The sequence below is a fragment of the Petromyzon marinus genome, chromosome 64 (genome assembly GCF_048934315.1).
Source record: "Petromyzon marinus isolate PM22_M1 ecotype Great Lakes invasive population chromosome 64, UKy_Petmar_22M1.pri1.0, whole genome shotgun sequence".
Classification (NCBI taxonomy): domain Eukaryota; kingdom Metazoa; phylum Chordata; class Hyperoartia; order Petromyzontiformes; family Petromyzontidae; genus Petromyzon; species Petromyzon marinus.
In genome coordinates, this window is record NC_133730.1 from 2,709,151 (window position 1) to 2,728,507 (window position 19,357).

General features: G+C 48.4%; 1 protein-coding gene across 3 annotated transcripts in view; it reads right to left on the bottom strand.

Moving 5' to 3' along the window:
• Positions 1-19,357, bottom strand: part of LOC116956313 (transmembrane protein 255B-like) — a 32,590-nt gene that overhangs the window by 9,498 nt on the left and 3,735 nt on the right. For 2 of the 3 annotated variants that reach the window (XM_032977837.2, XM_032977838.2), the window contains 3 exons: positions 6,898-7,040; positions 4,270-4,332; positions 624-713 (listed from right to left, as the gene is read on the bottom strand). In XM_032977837.2, coding sequence (XP_032833728.1) covers positions 624-713; positions 4,270-4,332; positions 6,898-7,040 — 296 coding nt within the window. The remainder of the gene's footprint in view (positions 1-623; positions 714-4,269; positions 4,333-6,897; positions 7,041-19,357) is intronic. The other variant, XM_076054079.1, reaches the window with a different exon arrangement.

Sequence of the window (19,357 nt, forward strand, 5' to 3'; positions counted from 1 at the left end):
TAGACTCACACAGAGACCCATAGACTCACAAAGAGACCAATAGACTCACACAGAGACCCATAGACGCACACAGAGACCCACAGACTCACACAGAGACCCACAGAGTCGCACAGAGACCTATAGACTCACACAGAGACCAACAGACTCACACAGTGACCCACAGACTCACACAGAGACCCACAGATTCACACAGAGACCCACAGACTCACACAGAGACCCGTAGACTCACACAGAGACCCGTAGACTCACACAGAGAGCCATAGACTCACACAGAGACCCACAGACTCACACAGAGACCCACAGAGTCACACAGAGACCCACAGACTCACACAGAGACCAATAGACTCACACAGTGACCCACAAACTCACAGAGACCCACAGACTCACACAGAGACCCATAGACTCACACAGAGACCCACAGACTCACACAGAGACCCATAGACTCACACAGATACTCATAGACTCACACAGACACACACAGAGACTACGTACGGTGCGACAGAAGTTCAACGTACACACGATGAGGGGCAACCGCCGAGTAAATTTTGGTGGCGAGCGAGCGAGCGAAAGTGGAATTCCCGGAGGAAATCCCCCAGGCTGAGCGAGGGGATGAGGCTACGCACGATTTGGCGAGCGGCAAAGAGCCCGTCCAGTGTGGCACAGCAGAAGGCGGCGACCACTCCGAAGCTGACGAACACGATGGACGCAACCAGCTGCGAAACAAACAAGCAAACAACAACAATAAACAACAAGAATAAACAACAACAATAAACAACAATAAACAACAACAATAAACAACAACAATAAACAACAATTAACAACAACAATAAACAACAACAATAAACAACAAGAATAAACAACAACAGCAACCGGAGCAGCGACGATGCCGGAACAACAACTGCCCCAAACCCCGCCAACGTCCCCTGGACATCTTGGTGTGAAAGAGCTTCATGGCTCATCGGATTCCTCCAGTGTGAATAAATATTCAGATTCTGACCGATGCATGACCAGAGGGAGGTGGCTCAGAGGGGGGGGGGGGGGTTCACAATGGCCACGATGTCGGGGCGACCGTCTCCTCTCGTACGGCGTTTGAACAGAATAGCAGCGTGGCTACAAGTTGTACATTGCGGGGGGCGTGCGAGCGTCTGCGCGTGTTCTTTTCCACCGATGCGATCAGTAAGACAAACAGGGGATGGGATCGTGTGATATTTTTGTGGGCAGATACTAACAAAAAAGAATAATACATCATTCAGGTCAGGGCGTGTCGTAGCCGTGCGTTGAGCCAACGTGTCTGAAAGCGAGGCATCGCTCCCACAAATATTTTCGCACGGGATGCTTTGCTGTGACAAAACAGAGACTCGGAGCCACGCTCTGAGCCTCTATAAGGGGGGCATTTCACGGACGCACAGAATCAATATCAATTTCGATGGCTATTCACGGGGCGTTTTTGTGTTTTCTGGTTTTTATTTAAGCCTCACGAAGTATAGTCAAACAACTCCCACGGCCGTCACAGCACGAGGGCTGTAATTGACGTTGCAACGCCATCACTTCACCATCGATGCGTGCGACCTGTGTGTTGAACTTATTGTGCACAGTACGTAGCCAATCGTGCTGATCAGAGGGTGGAAAGAGCCTCGTTCACGGGCACGGCATTGGGAGGCCTTCGCAATGCCATTGGCGGAGTTTGCCTTCTATATTTGGAGGGGGGGGGGAGGAGGTTTGGGGGAGAGGGCTCGCTTTGTCCCCCACATTAGGAATGGCGGGCGCATTTAATGAATGAATTTTAAAAAAAAATCTGAATTGTAAACGACTGAAAATGCATTAATAAAGGTGTCCAGTTTGGGAGGGGCGTTGCTCCCTCCCGCTCCCCCTCGTGCCCACCACAAACTCCGCACATGCCGGCTTCATCCATCAGCGGACCGACGGATGAACAGTCAAGAGACTCTTTCACGGTGGCCCTGCAGGGCTATTGTTTTTGTGCTGCGTCCACCGTGCATCAAACCCCTCGATTATTTAGCGCAGGGGCGGGGAACATTTTTTTTCTGCCCAGGGCCATTTGGATATTTATAACATCATTCGCGGGCCATACAAAATTATCAACTCAAAAATTAGCCTGTTATATTTGGTCAAACATTTAATGAACTCACCCCTAATGCGCTGGCTGGAACTGCTTCTCTTTGGCGAGGTGTGTGATGATGTTAGCTGGTATTGACGACGTTGCTACCCGCAACTGCTTTTCCAGGTTTGCTCTACCTAGATTTATTGAATTTCGAGTCCCGCCTGCGGTTGCCTTAGCAGGGCCACACCAAATGACTTTGCGGGCCTCATACGGCCCGCAGGCCGGACGTTCCACACCCCCTGATTTCGCGATTCCCACGTTGCCCTCTGCGCCTGCTTGGTCGTCGATGTGCAGTGGCATCGCCTCCCGTCGGTGGCTGCAGGAGATTGACGCGTGCCCATTTAGAGAGCGGCGCGTACGAGATCCGTACGGATTCGCTTCGTGCGCCACGTGTGTTCGATGTGCCGGGGGGGGGGCGGGGGGGATTCGTGAGCTCAAGGAGAATTTGTGTCGTCACAGACCCCCTAGTCGTCATCGTCGTCGTCATCGTCGTCGCCCGTAGTAGGTGTCCACTGCAACATTTCGCCATTTGTTGTTTCCACTTTCGTCTCTCTCCCGTGCTAGGATGCTCCAGTGGTGGCCACGTCGTCTTTCTGGCAACAAATCTCTGCAGTCGACGCCGTCGTCAAGACGTTCTCTGCGAGGTCTACTAGGGTCGCTTACATTTTTGTGAACAACAACAACAAGTTTCCTGTTGTTGCCCAGCCCCTCCCTCACCTCCCCCTCCCGTAGTACATAGACTCAAACCCAGGCGCTCGGCGTTGCGGGTACGCTTCGATGACACAGGGGCATCACGAGCCCCTTGAGAACCCCAGGATGCTCACCGCCGAGTGAACTTATGCGAGATGAGCTCCCTATTTCACCAATTTCCTTTTTAAATCACACACACACAAACCGTTTGCAAACTCAGCCAGCGAATGTAAATTGTATTATTTTAGGAAGTACCGGAATGTTTTTTTTTTTCTCAGTTGGATTACGGGGCTCAAAAGTGGAATCGGTGAATATTTACTTTGCCGCGGTAAAATTCCACTTTCGTTGCTTTTCCTGTTATGAAACGGCACTTTGTTCTTCAATTTTTTTCTCCTCTCCTCGCACCCCAAAACATTTTATTTCAACAAAGCACGACTTTCGCAGTGCGCAGATTAAACGAGACTGCTGAGGCCACCAACGCATGGGGTGGCCCCGGTCTAGCCGAGCCAAACACCGCTGAGATGCTGGGCTAAGATTTCACGATTTTCCGGCTGCTTGCCAGTAAAACACGGAGCAGATTTCAGATCGCAGTTATTCACCCGAATCATCGTGAATCTGCGCGATCTAAACGGAGCCTTCATTCTGCTCCACGTTTCAACTCAAGAATCGAGTTATTAAAAAAAAATTTGTAGAATTTGTTTTCTCCCCCCCGCCCCCCCCGGCTCATTTGTATAATTGTTCTCCTACAGTTTGCGTCGCTCAACAATGCTGAGCTCGCACGCTGAACCCGAACGTGTCGGCGGAGTAACCACGCACGCGTTCATTGGATTCACCGACTCGCCACGTCCCCCCCCCACCCACTCGACTCACAGCACCAACCACCCGGGTTCGACTCCCGCCTCGGTCACCGTTCTGTGTGGAGTGTGCGTGTCCTCCCCCCCCCCACCTGTTCGGCACAGGGTTTCCTCCGGTGTATCCTGTCGCCTTCCACAGCTAAAACAAAGCACGCTGTGGCTGGTGTTGTGGTCACGCATCCCAATGCTGAAACATCGCCTGCACATTACACACTAGTAACATTGTCCCCTACTGGGGAAAATATAGCAAGGAATACTTGGCAGGACCCTCCTGAAGAAGAGTCTTGAGACTCAGTGAGACTCTCTCGGGTAAAGAAGGGGCAATCAAACTAATAAATGTTATTTTTTTAACCAAATAAATACCACAGTCGATGAGAAGGCCGTGTGTTGTGGGATGAAGTGTCGGTACTTCCACTTCTTCCAAGACGTCTGTCCAGCGTGGAAGAGTAGGCCAAACACCCATGCAGCGGGGGCTCCCCCTAGTGGAGGGCCCTATCCGCCAGCAGTTGTCTTAGGCGAGCCACTGCAGGGGCTGCGCCTTCACCCCTTTTGAAGGTAGCATGAGCGGGGGAGAGAGACAATGGCGTGGGTTGTCGCTGGACTCACCATTTGCCTGCGGTTCTCCACGAGACTCACTCCGAGGAGGCCAAGAAACGCTCCGAAGCCCAGCTGCAAGGCAAGGGGAAGGACAGCAGCGTCCGCCTGAGCAGAGGGCCCAGCAATCTGCTCGTTTCAAAAAAGCATCACGGCTCCTTGAACCGTCGGCGAATGAAACTATAAAACGCTGGCCAGCGTAACAATAGGGTTTGGAAGAAAAAAAAAACCCGCCACTTTTTTCAAATGTTCTTGCTGTGGTTTTCACACCTGATGATGATTGCTTGTGTTGCAGTCGAAACGTGATAATTTTATTGTTTTATATTTGTATTGTTTCCCTTCTACGTGACTTTACCGAAAGAACCAAGAATGTGAATCCCTGCAGTCACGAAAGCTTTAAATAAAAATGTACACCTTGTATCGTTAATTCTGTTATAAAGCGCCTAGGTTAATGCGATATATAACTCCAGCGAAGATAAGCGCACAATGGTTGAGACTGCGTGCCAATTTTTGTCCGTCCAGGCAGTCCTATGGCGAAGGAATGCTCAGCAGGACACGGCACAACTTATGCGCATGAGTCGTAATCATGATGGAACCACTGTAACGTTGCGACGTTGTCCTACTGCTGCTTTAAATAGAAAGGCCCCATGACAAAGGCTGTGTGCAGATTCTACACGGGCACGGTGGGCTCACCTTTACGCGCAAAGCATGCTGGGAATTCCTGTTTTGACTTTTCATATCCTATTATGACGACGATGCTGATGTTGATGCTGTTTGTGGGTTTAAGAAGATCTCTTGCAGAGGGTGGATCGGAGGCGATATGGAGGAACCACACAGAGCAACTCACTCTCTAAACACTCTCTCTACCCCCCCCCCCCCACTTTCTTGCCCCATTAAAAAAAAAACCCCAGATATTTGAGGATTCAGAACAGTGAATTGTATTCATATGATCATCAGCAGCTAGCGCTTGCGCCCGGCGCACTGTGTGTTGATTCAAAGCAGATGTCCTCCGCGCGGGAAACACATCTGATCGTAAGCCAAACGATCCTAATAGCTGCTAAAAACCACACTAAGCAATGAGTTACGCTGGCGGGGAGAAAACAAACCAACCCCCCCCCCCCCCCGAATTAAGTTCTCAAAGACCAAAGTCGTTTTCACCGAGCGAAAAGGGACCACGGCACCATCTGACGCAAATCAGCCACTTCATTACGGACCAATTGCCTCTCGGTTCCTTGGCAAACACGAACCCAAGAGAAATTGACACGCTGTTATTTTTTTTACTGTTTTTGCTTGTATACATTGTGACGCATGGGCAATGGATGAACTGTAACTGCACAAGTACCTGGTATGACACCTGCGGTATGACATCTGTGGGTATGACACCTACGGTATGACACCTGCGGGTATGACACCTACGGGTATGACACCTGCGGGTATGACACCGTCGGTATGACACCTACGGTGTGACACCTATGGTGTGACACCTACGGTATGACACCTACGGTGTGACACCTATGGGTATGACACCTACGGTATGATACCTACGGTATGACACCTGCGGGTATGACACCTACGGTATGACACCTGTGGGTATGACACCTACGGTGTGACACCTACGGTATGACGCCTACCCGCCCTGCAGCAGCGCACGATCACTGCCGTTTCCCCTCTGCAGAAAACACCGCAGCACCACCCAGGTAAGCATGGGGGTTGAACTTCTTTCACACCGTACGGAGCAAACCGCGCTCATCAGAGGTGTCGGGGAGAAGGACAACACAAACTAAACACAAACTAAACACAAACTAAACACAAAAAATAATTTCTAAAGAAATGAGTTTGTCAATCTAGGCGATGATTTAAAAGTGCATAGGGGCCGTCCATAAATGACGTCACACACCTGGGGGGGGGTTAAAAACCGTCCAAAATCGCGTGACGTCACTTATGGACGGCCCCATAGCTCCCAGTGGCCTCCTGATATCAGAGGGAAAGAGGATCCCGTAATAAATGAGAGGGGTTTTTGGTTGTTGTTGGGGTTAGATCGCGTAAAAATGTATAAAATGTGTCGTTAAAGCCGCCACCACCACCACGCAACACGGACAATTCGTGAGCTTTGTAACGCAAAACAGAACGTGGCAATTGGTTGCTAGCACAGCACTAACCGGTTGTGTGTCACTCATGCAGCCAGCTATGGCTTGCAAAGTTTGGTCGTACGTGTTATGTATATATCGTTTACTGTTAAATTTGAATCGCAGTTCCTATGATCACGGTTACATTGTTTTCATAGCTTTATTTTTGGTGATTTTGAAAACGTTTTGGCTTCGCCATGTTTTGTTTGTTGTAGTACAGAGTTAGCCTGATAATTTTAATCTCAATTGTCTTATGGTTAGTTATTGTTTGACTTGCATCCCACTGGGATTTTTGCACACAGCATTGAAATATTTTTTTTTCTGGAAGACTTATGCTGTTTTTTTCCTGGATTTTTCTGTTGGCGTTTAGTCACTTAAAAGATCTTTTCCTCGTTCGTGTTTTTTTGTTTTGTTGCGGTTGCACCCGAGTCAACAGCCGCATGGCTCACAGGGTTCTACCCAATACATGAAAACTGAAAGCTGAAACAGAGAGACGAGGCCGTGGTGGACTCACAACGATGCCCGCGTAGAAGCCGACGACGGCGACGTTGTCCGTGCGCGTGGTGCCCACGAGGCCCGTGACGAGGATGGCTGCGGCGAGGGTGAGCAGCGCGCTCGTGAAGCCCAGCGCCGCCTTCTTCCGTCGCTGGTAGACCCCTGGGGAGCAGGAGCAGGAGGAGCAGGAGCAGCAGGAAGAGGATTTCAGTTTTCAGTTTATTTATTTTTGGTATAGCCCTGTGAGCCATTCGGCTCTTGGATCGGGTGCAACCGCAACAGACAAACAAAAAAACAAAAACACGAACAAGAAAAACATCTTAAAGTGACTTTGTGTGACTGTGCAAACAGAAAATCCATGAAAAAAAACAGCAAAAATATTCCTGAAAAAAGCACCGTACACCAACGCTGTGTGCAAAAAAATCCCAGTGGGATGCAAGTCAAACAACAACACAAAAACTTAGATTAAGGCCATCAGTCTAACTCCGTACTACAACAAAACAAATATGTCCAAACAAAAACACGTTTTCCAAATCACCAAAAAATAAAGCCATAATTGCAACGTAACAGTGATCACAGGGACTGTGACCGAATTTTTACAATAAACTACATAAATAACATGTAACACCAAATCCTAGAGCCATAGCTGGCTGCATGAGTTACTCCACAACAACAGAAGCATCAGTCGGAGTATCAAATTTTTCAATGCATCAGGAGGACGAGGATGAGGAAGAAGAGGAGGACGATGAGGAGGAGGAGGCGACGATGACGATACGCGAGCGAGGCGGACGGCGAAACTAGTCGAGGAGTTCGTAGAGACGTTGTAGAGACGTAGAGACGTTGTAGAGACGTTGTAGAGGCGTTGTAGAGACGTTGTAGAGACGCGCGCTTTGCTCACGCCACTGATGGCGGACAGAAGAATAATGAACACGATTTTTGTTCCTGGATAGTAAGTGTTCTTTGCTAATTGCTTATGACTCAAAAGTATATAAAACGGCTATTATTATTCTCCACAAACTTGGCTTTTGTGACCAGGACTTTACGTGAAGGAATGACACAAATGTCCACCACGTGTTCTCATTGAAAAGAGGTAATTTTCAAGATATCACTGTCCTGGTCACAAAAGCAAAGTTTGTGGGGAATAATAATAGCCCTTTTCTGTACTTTTGAGGCATAAGCAATTAGGAAATAACATTTATCACCCATGAACATTTAAAACTACAAACTATTGCTTATTTTTTACCAGGTAATGCTCACTCAGCTAAAAAGATATTTGTTTCAGAAGCGACATGGCCTTCACAAATGATAAGCTCAACGAAGTGAGCTCCTCCTCGCGTGGACATTCACAGCAGCAGCCGCGTGAGCGTTGATCATTATTCACGTGGAGGGGAAAAACCGGAGAAAAATCCATGCGACCACGGGGAGAGAGAGACACGCAAACTCCAAATATACAGCAGCAGCAGGCGTCAGAGTCGGGATCGAACCCACCACCTCCTGTATACCAGGCGAGGTAGTTAACATCACATAGCCACCGTGATGATGATGAGAGAGAGAGAGAGACACGCAAACTCCAAATATACAGCAGGCGTCAGGGTCGGGATCGAACCCACGACCTCCCTCATACCAGGCGAGTATATTAACATCTCCTAGCCACCGCGGTAACAAATTCGATTTGTTACACGGATGATGATGATGGTGATGGCCCCGTGTTGCCGGGTTCCCCAGCTATTTTACACGTGGTGCGTGACCACAGCTGCAGCAGCAGCCACAACAAATGAACAAAGACAACAAACGTCGACATTGCAGGGTAGGAGCACAACAACAGGCTCCTTCGGGAATATTGCACAAGTTACAAATGGGTGTATTTGTATCCACGTACGTTGAACTTATCTCGCACCGTTCCTCGCCCTGCCCTGCTCATCGGAGGTGCGATTAGCGGCTGTCAGCGAAGCACCGCGTGGATTCAGGCAGCGTTGCGAATATTATACGAGAGCAATAGGCGACAGACGAAGAAACAAGTTAGGTGCGAGTCAAGCTCCTGCGTTGTTTGGTTTCGTGGGGGAGCGAAGGGAGAGAACCAAGCTGTAGATGCAATATTTAAACTATTAAACTATTATTCTTTAAACTAAAGGATGAGCAGCCAAGGGGGTTGCACAAACGTGATGCAGCAACGTGGAAGGATTCTTTTTTTTTTACCAACTCAAAGTTTTTTGTGTGAATAAGGCAGCAGCAGCACTTCTGAGGCTATTGGGGGGGTGGGCAGTGCCGGATGAAGCTAGTGCAGGGCCTGTAGCATGATGTTATAAAAAAAAACATAAATATTAAAACATACATTTTTTACTTGCATAGTAAATTAATTGTATTTTTTCATTTGCTATACAGCCAGATAATACGACAAATCGCTAACCTTAAACACCCGGTCGTTCGTAAAAGTTAAAGGCGGTGTAGTAAATTTTGATTTAAAGCTTTCGTGACTGCAGTAATTCATATTCTTAGCTCTTTCGGTAAAGTCACGTTGAAGGGAAACAATAAAATAATAAAATATGTAAAACAATAAAAATTCTCACGACGTTTCGACCATAACACACAAACGACCGTTTGTGTTATGGTCGAAACGTCGTGAGAATTTTTATTGTTTTAGATATATTTTATTATTTTATTGTTTCCCTTCAACGTGACTTTACCGAAAGAGCTAAGAATAAGGCGGTATAGTACTATAGTAATAGAGCAAGTGCAGAATCACTGAATCGGAATTGAAAGCTTGAAAGCATTTAGCGCGGGGCCCTTGAAAGTGCGGGGCCCGTAGCTACTACACGTATTGTAGTAGCTACTACATGTGTAGCTACTACATATGTAGCTACTACTACTACATATGTAGCTACTACTACATGTGTAGCTACTACATATGTAGCTACTACACATGTACATAGCTACTTGTGCTACTGGGATAATCCGGCACTGGGGGTAGGGTTAGCTGGAGAAACGAAGTGGTGTTTTAGGTGTTTGGCGGATTTGTTAAAGAGGACCTCGAGGATGAAGACAGCCCCATTGGTTGGTCTCTCCGTATGTGGAGGAGGGACAGATTTGAGTGATTGTAGAGGACGCAACGGTGAGTTCTATTGAGGGGAGCCCAGGGCAATACGGAGAGCGGAGTGGTATAGTGGAGTGATACCTAAGAAGGTGGATTCAGGAGCTTAGCGGTAGGCGGGGTATCACAGTAATCACACGAATGGCAGGATGGTGGCTTCAACTATATTCATACGGAATCTGTGTAGGTATACAATTATTTTTTGTTATCTTGTTGGCAATGTTGGTCAATGTGGATCCTTGAAAGGCAGTTTTGAGTCCAGGGTAATTCCTGAGATATTTAAAGTGGTCGACCTGTCCAATGAGGAGTGAGTCCAGAGCCACACCTTCTTGCGGATGTCAGGGAGGTCAGAATTGGCGATGCTGTAGATGAAGGACTGATGGTCAAAGGATTTCAAAGATTATTGAAATATAATCTTACGTAGAACTGTAATCAGTTTCGTTTTTGTCGACTGACAAATGTCGTTGAGTGGTTACCAAGATGGCGCCAATGTGGCGAGATGTTAACTACCTCGCCTGGTATACAGGAGGTCGTGGGTTTGATCCCGACCCAAATATTGATATATTTGGAGTTTGCATGTCTCTCTCCCCGTGGTCGCGTGGATTTTCCTCCGTGTCCTCCGGTTATTCCCTCCACATTTATAATGAACATCACGCGCTTAGAGTATTTGACTGCTGTACATTTCCAAGTGATAATAAGCCACTTTCCCTGATACTGTCATTCGTGATGGCCAGGTCGCTTCTGAAAAAAGAGCTATGCAGGTCAGTGGGCCTGACCTGGCAAAACAAATCAAAGTGATTTCCCATGACACCCACTTTTACAAACTTTTCTAGAGCATTTTACACGAGAACATCAAGGTTTGACGAGTGTTCGGGATGAGGACGCATTGGTGAACAGATGAGCCAGGATAGGTTGAATTCATCTGTGAAGGTTGGAAGATTGACCACCCAGGTTCCAGTTCGAGTCACCACCAACCACATGGACGGGCGCTTTGTCTCACCATGACGACAGTAGCCCAATTGGAGTAAAATCTGGGCGGGATGGGGAGGAGAGTGAAAACGTGTGTTTAAACTAAACAGAGATATAAATCTTGTCAACGGTAGCTGCAGAAATCTGAGCTTTTGTATCAACTCCTAGCTGTGAACATCAGCCCCTCCACCTCTCCCTTCCTCTCCTCCTCTCCCCACCCCCAGGTCTGGCAGCTGCTCCTGCTGCATTGCGGGTCTCGTTCCAATCCTGACAATGGTTCATCTTCATCCCATTGTTCGTCAATCCTGACAATGGTTAATCTTCATCCCATTGTTCGTCAATCCTGACAATGGTTCATCTTCATCCCATTGTTCGTCAATCCTGACAATGGTTAATCTTCATCCCATTGTTCGTCAATCCTGACAATGGTTCATCTTCATCCCATTGTTCGTCAATCCTGACAATGGTTAATCTTCATCCCATTGTTCGTCAATCCTGACAATGGTTCATCTTCATCCCATTGTTCGTCAGGGCATTGTGGACCACAGTGCACGGCTTGGTTTATTGCGCAATGCACACGGGCGTGTGGCTGCGTGTACACATTTCTGTGTAGCTGTGTGTACACATTTCTGTGTGGCCGTGTGTACACATTTCTGTGTTGCTGTGTGTACACATTTCTGTGTGACTCCGTATACACATTTCTGTGTGGCCGTGTGTACACATTTCTGTGTGGCCGTGTGTACACATTTCTGTGTGGCTGTGTGTACACATTTCTGTGTGACTCCGTATACACATTTCTGTGTGGCCGTGTGTACACATTTCTGTGTGGCCGTGCATACACATTTCTGTGTGGCCGTGTGTACACATTTCTGTGTGACTCTGTGTGTACACATTTCTGTGTGGCTGTGTGTGTACACATTTCTGTGTGGCTGTGTGTACACATTTCTGTGTGACTCCGTGTACACATTTCTGTGTGGCCGTGTGTACACATTTCTGTGTGGCCGTGTGTACACATTTCTGTGTGGCTGTGTGTACACATTTCTGTGTGACTCCGTGTACACATTTCTGTGTGGCTGTGTGTACACATTTCTGTGTGGCCGTGTGTACACATTTCTGTGTGGCCGTGTGTACACATTTCTGTGTGGCTGTGTGTACACATTTCTGTGTGGCCGTGTGTACACATTTCTGTGTTGCTGTGTGTACACATTTCTGTGTGACTCCGTATACACATTTCTGTGTGGCCGTGTGTACACATTTCTGTGTGGCCGTGTGTACACATTTCTGTGTGGCTGTGTGTACACATTTCTGTGTGACTCCGTGTACACATTTCTGTGTGGCCGTGTGTACACATTTCTGTGTGGCCGTGTGTACACATTTCTGTGTGGCTGTGTGTACACATTTCTGTGTGACTCCGTGTACACATTTCTGTGTGGCTGTGTCTACACCTTTCTGTGTGGTTGTGTGTACACATTTCTGTGTTGCTGTGTGTACACATTTCTGTGTGGCCGTGTGTACACCTCTCTGTGTGGCCGTGTGTACACATTTCTGTGTGGCCGTGTGTACACATTTCTGTGTGGCTGTGTGTACACATTTCTGTGTGGCCGTGTGTACACCTCTTTGTGTGGCCGTGTGTACACATTTCTGTGTGGCCGTGTGTACACATTTCTGTGTGGCTGTGTGTACACATTTCTGTGTGGCCGTGTGTACACATTTCTGTGTGGCCGTGCGTACACATTTCAGTGTGGCCGTGTGTATACCTCTCTGTGTGGCTGTGTGTACACCTTTCTGTGTGGCTGTGTGTACACATTTCTGCGTGGCTGTGTGTACACATTTCTGTGTGGCCGTGTGTACACCTTTCTGTGTGGCTGTGTGTATACCTTTCTGTGTGGCTGTGTGTACACATTTCTGTGTGGCTGTGTGTACACATTTCTGTGTGACTCCGTGTACACATTTCTGTGTGGCCGTGTGTACACATTTCTGTGTGGCCGTGTGTACACATTTCTGTGTGGCTGTGTGTACACATTTCTGTGTGACTCCGTGTACACATTTCTGTGTGGCTGTGTGTACACATTTCTGTGTGGCCGTGTGTACACATTTCTGTGTGGCCGTGTGTACACATTTCTGTGTGGCTGTGTGTACACATTTCTGTGTGGCCGTGTGTACACATTTCTGTGTTGCTGTGTGTACACATTTCTGTGTGACTCCGTATACACATTTCTGTGTGGCCGTGTGTACACATTTCTGTGTGGCCGTGTGTACACATTTCTGTGTGGCTGTGTGTACACATTTCTGTGTGACTCCGTGTACACATTTCTGTGTGGCCGTGTGTACACATTTCTGTGTGGCCGTGTGTACACATTTCTGTGTGGCTGTGTGTACACATTTCTGTGTGACTCCGTGTACACATTTCTGTGTGGCTGTGTCTACACCTTTCTGTGTGGTTGTGTGTACACATTTCTGTGTTGCTGTGTGTACACATTTCTGTGTGGCCGTGTGTACACCTCTCTGTGTGGCCGTGTGTACACATTTCTGTGTGGCCGTGTGTACACATTTCTGTGTGGCTGTGTTTACACATTTCTGTGTGGCCGTGTGTACACCTCTTTGTGTGGCCGTGTGTACACATTTCTGTGTGGCCGTGTGTACACATTTCTGTGTGGCTGTGTGTACACATTTCTGTGTGGCCGTGTGTACACATTTCTGTGTGGCCGTGCGTACACATTTCAGTGTGGCCGTGTGTATACCTCTCTGTGTGGCTGTGTGTACACCTTTCTGTGTGGCTGTGTGTACACATTTCTGCGTGGCTGTGTGTACACATTTCTGTGTGGCCGTGTGTACACCTTTCTGTGTGGCTGTGTGTATACCTTTCTGTGTGGCTGTGTGTACACATTTCTGCGTGGCTGTGTGTACACATTTCTGTGTGGCCGTGTGTACACCTTTCTGTGTGGCCGTGTGTACACATTTCTGTGTGGCCGTGTGTACACATTTCTGTTTGACCGTGTGTACACATTTCTGCGCGGTTGTTTGAAAGCTGCGTTTTTTTTCTCTCCCGGCCTGCGCTGTTATTCCGCGACGATCGATAATCATTGCCGTCATTTGATCGATTCCCTTCAATGCAACGGCGGCGGCCTCGACGGCGTTGTGTGTGGGCTGGTGAACGCAGAGCCAGCCCGCGGGCTCCCACATGCCTCGATTCAGAGATCGGCGACGCCTTCACGTTCGCTGTGCCCCGGGAATCGAACGTCTCCAAGCGCGTCCATTGTCAGCTCCATTAAAACATTCCTTTGAGGTGGCCCACCCCACGGTTGTGTAGTGCGATTGCCAAAGAAGCCCGCGATGAAAAGAGGCGCTGGCCAACACATCAAACCCCGCTGCGCGTTTTATACGTGCCAGGAAAGATGTGTGTGTGTGAGTGTGTGAACTCCAATGATAATGATGGGAATTCCACAGTGTTACCACGATAACCTTCTTGAACCAATATCCCATCGGGATTATATTAACCAATTCCATGTCTTTTGAAACAAAATTAGTCATTAATTAAACAATGAGTCAATAAGGTTCAGGGTATGTGAAAAATTAAGTTAAGCCCTGGTCTCATCAGCTCAAGGGAATATTAGAATTAAATAATTAGGTATATCTTTAGGGGTGAGTCAGGGAGGCCCCACCCTAAATAAAGATCAGAAACTTTGCGAGTTTGGTCTTCACCATACAGGTGTGTGCGAACAAGTCATGCCACGATCAAACGAGAGTTCTGAGGACTCCAGAAAAAGAGTTATTGATGCTCATCAATCCGGAAAGAGATACAAAACCATTTCCAAGGTTGTGTAGCTCAACCAATCCACTGTCAGACAGACAGTCTACAAATGGAGAAAGTTCAAGACCACGATCACTCTAGCCAGGGGTGGTCGTCCTACCAAAATATCTTAAAGAAAAAACCGGAAAATCATCAAGGAGGTCACAAAGAGCCCCAGAGAAACGTACAAGGATCTGCAGGCCACTCTCGCCTTGGCTAATGTGAGAGTTCGTGACTCAGCTGTCAGAAAGAGACTGAACAAGAATGGTGTCTTGGAAGGATAGCAAGAAGAAAACCACCGCTCACTAAAAGCATCATTGCTGCCCGTCTGAAGTTCGCCAACGAGCACATCGATGATCCACACGACTTCTGGAACAAAATGTTCTCTGGCCAGAACAAGTCAACGGTACTTTTTGGCCTCAATGAGAAACGTTATTTTTTGCGAAAATCCAACGGTGCGTTCGAACGTAAGTACCTCATCCCAACCGTCCAGTGTGGTGGCGGTGGTGGTGGTGGCAACGTGATGCTTTAAGGCTGCTTTGCCTGCCTCAGGACTTGGACGGCTCGCCGTCATTGACACGGCCGTGAATTATGCATTGTATTCGAATATTATAGAGGAGAATGTCAGGCTTATCCATCCATGAGCTGAAGCTGAACCGAAAGTGGGTCTCGCAGCAAAACCACGATCCTAAACCTACAAGCATATCCACGAAAAAATGGATGCAGATGAAAAAATTCCGCGTTTTACAATGGGCCTAGTCAAAGTCCGGACCTAAACCCCATTCGGAATGTTGTGGCAGTACCTGAAGCGAGCTGTCCACGGAAGGCAACCCTCAAATGTCAACGAGTTGAAGGAGTTCTGTAAGGAGGAATGGCCCATTATTTCTCGAATCCGGTGTGAAAGTGACTGCCAACGGTTGAGAGGAAACGCTTAGCTGCAGTCTTCGCTGCACAAGAGGGGGTCACCGGTTACTGAATCTAATGGTTCACAATCTTTTACGCACGTGGTTATTGAATGCAGAATCATTTGAGGATGAATAAATGTTGAAAGAGTATCATATTTGTTTTTTATGTCACGTGTTTTTAATCAGGTTATCCTTATGTATTATTATGACTTATATTAAGATCTAATAACATTTTAGGTTTGAAATATTTATAATGTGGAAATCCTAAGGAGTTTACACAAACTTTTTTTCTCGGCACTGTATAATCCAAGGCAGTGTTGATGACTGCAGGAACTAAGTGATATTTTTCACTTTTTTTGTTTAATTCGCAACTGTTCTGTCGGATAAATCTAAAGCAGAGAGTTGACCTCCTGTTGACCAACTCAGCCTGAAATGAGTAGCCTGTGCATTGGTGGTGGTGGTGGTGGTTGTGGCCGCGGTGGTGGTGTGGGTGGTGGCGGTAGTGGCGGTGGTGGGGGTGGCCCTGGGGAGACAGAGTCATCCAGGCATGGCGCCGTGGTTCACGCCACACACGCACACACCACAACGCACGCGTGTGTGTGCGTGTCGCGCTGGCCTTAATAGGCACTCGCTAACAGCACTTTCCCCCCGTGGTGTTTGAAGGCTAATAATGGGACACCTGTATTTGTCTTAGTGAACGAGCGTCTGGGTGTGTGTAACTGCAGCGTGTATACTTTGTAGATTCAATTCCTTCCCTTCGCTGTGTTTACCAGTACCATTGCCAAAAAATGCCAACACGCTCCACCGTTATCCACCTCGGTTATTTCAGTTCGAGTTTTTTTTGTTTTGTTTAAATGCGATGCACGATTTTGTGAAAGCCAACCCATCGTTTCATCAAGCAAATGTTGGCACACAACCGGCGGTAGAATACAGTGATGCTATTCTGGCTTTACCACAGTACCCACATGGTTTATCACAGTACAACACAGTATTGCCTTTCAGCCAACACTATTAAGCAATGTACATATTTGCGTGGGGCCCAAAAGATCCAAAGACCTCGGGCTGCATGCAGTCCTTCTAAATCATCTGATGCGTTAATCTAAACCAGTGGTTCTTCACCTGTTTCTGTCGTCTGCTACCCTTTGGTTCTCAGAAAGGGCATCTCGCACCCGCAGGAGGTGCAATGCACCCCGGTTTAAGAACCATTGATCTAATCTATAACAATTTTTTAAATTTATTTTAGCAGGTACGTCCCACTGAGCTATAAAGCTCTATTACAGAGACGACCTAGCCACAAATGATAGCTCAACGAAGTGGCTTATCACGTGGAGATTTACAGCAGCCAAAGCCTCTAAACGCGTGATGTTGATTCTAAATGTGGAGGGGGAAAAAACGGGAGGACCCGGAGAAAAATCCACGCGACCACGGGGGGAGAGAGAGAGAGAGAGAACACGAAAACTCCAAATCTACAACAGGCGTCAAGGGTCGGGATTTAACCCACGACCTCCTGTATACCAGGCGAGGTAGTTAACATCACCCAGCCAACCGTGGCCCCCTGGCAAAACTTCACCTCTTTAACATCGAGTAACAACAGCAAACGTAGACGGAGATGAAAGAGAGAGAGAGAGAGAAAAAACCCAACACCGCTAAATAAGTGCACGCGTTTGACGATGCAATAACAAGCGAGGCCGAAAACAGGGAGAGCCTCTCGCAATTACACCGAGCGATGTGCCCCGCTCACGAATGCACTCAGCCCGTGGCTATATTTAAAGCGAACGCTCTGGGAGAATGCCGCAGCCGCCGCAGCCGCCGCAGCCGCAGCCTATCGTGTATATATATACACCAGCATTTAGCCCGTCCAAGGACGGGTGTATTGCAGTAAATCTGAAACTTGCAAGCAAAAAGCGGAGCGCGACCGTGATATATTCGTTGCATCCATTCGCGTGCAATTTGTAAGGTCGCGGTGACACAGACCTATTTAATGTAAAGGTTATAATCCCTCGTTCAGCACGACGTCCTTTTTACTTCGATGTATCAGCAGCGTGACGGAGATCGCGTCACGTGATGAGGGTTCTGCCTTTGTAGTGAGGGTTGTCAGTTGACGCCGAGGAGGGGGGAGGAGGCGCCTCGCCCCCCCCCCATGTGGAGTGACGTCACCCGCTAATTATTATTAATGGAGGGGGGGTGTGTGTCCATGTGGAGGACGTCACCTTATAATTATAAAAACTGAGGGGGGGCTGTTCGATGTGGAGTTACGTGACCTGCTCATGATCATTAATGAGGGGGGCTGGTCGACGTGGAGTGACGTCACGCGCGGGACACACAGACATTCTTGGCTCATTATAGTCGCCACTACGACACACACCATCGGTCTTCGACGCTTTATGCCGCCGCCGTCGCCGCCACCGCCGTCAAAGTGACAGCCGTTGGCTTTCAGAGTGACGGAGGCCCTGACGGGAATGAGCCGGTCGATTTGACGTCATCTCCACCGAGCAAAGTGCTGCCCCCCCCCCCCCCCACCGTACCGTATTCCGATTACAATTGCCCCGACGATGTCCGTCACACTCGACCATGCTTCCCTATTCATCCGCGTGCCCTTTGCTTGCTGCCGATTCTGTTACATTGCTGCCGACCCTGTTACATTGCACGTGTGCATCGCCTCCTGATGCCTCTTTTGTGCTGACATAGCTGCTGCTGATGGCGGTGGTGGTGGTGATGGCGATGATGATGATGTGTGAGATTAGTTATTAACACTATATACTGATTGGCATCCTACATTCACTGTCTGCTATGACGTGGATAATCGGAGTTTTCGCGAACCCTACAGCTTCCACGGATAACAGAAGTCACGGGTAATAGGGCTCTGGTTAAGAATAATGATCATATGATAGGCTAAACGAAGCTAATATATGTTCAACTTCTTCCGCACCGTGTACGTAGCTCACCGGGCAGAGGTGCGGGGGGAAGGACAACAAACTAAACACATCAAAGCAGTTCTAAAGAAATGAGTTAGTCAATCTAGATGATGATTTTAAAGTGCACAGGCTCCCAGTGGCTTCCGAATATCGGAAGGGAGAGCGTTCCAGACGGCCGCCAAAAGCAGCCGCTGCCGCTGCTGCCGCTGCAAGGATGACCGGAGTTCGAGTGATGATGGTCAGCGAGGTGATCATTGCGTTAGTTGTCTGCGGCACGGCGAGGGTTTCCTCCAGAGCAGTGGAGCAGTCTGAGTGTGGGTGGAGGCGGAGCAGTCTGAGTGTGGGTGGAGCAGACTGAGTGGAGCAGACTGAGTGGAGCAGATTGAGTGGAGCAGACTGAGTGTGGGTGGAGCAGACTGAGTGTGAGTGGAGCAGACTGAGTGGAGCAGACTGAGTGTGAGTGGAGCAGACTGAGTGGAGCAGACTGAGTGTGAGTGGAGCAGACTGAGTGTGGGTGGAGCAGACTGAGTGGAGCAGGTTGAGTGTGAGTGGAGCAGACTGAGTGTGGGTGGAGCAGACTGAGTGTGAGTGGAGCAGACTGAGTGTGGGTGGAGCAGACTGAGTGTGGGTGGAGCAGTCTGAGTGTGGGTGGAGCAGATTGAGTGTGGGTGGAGCAGACTGAGTGTGAGTGGAGCAGATTGAGTGTGGGTGGAGCAGACTGAGTGTGGGTGGAGCAGTCTGAGTGTGGGTGGAGCAGTCTGAGTGTGGGTGGAGCAGTCTGAGTGGAGCAGACTGAGTGTGGGTGGAGCAGA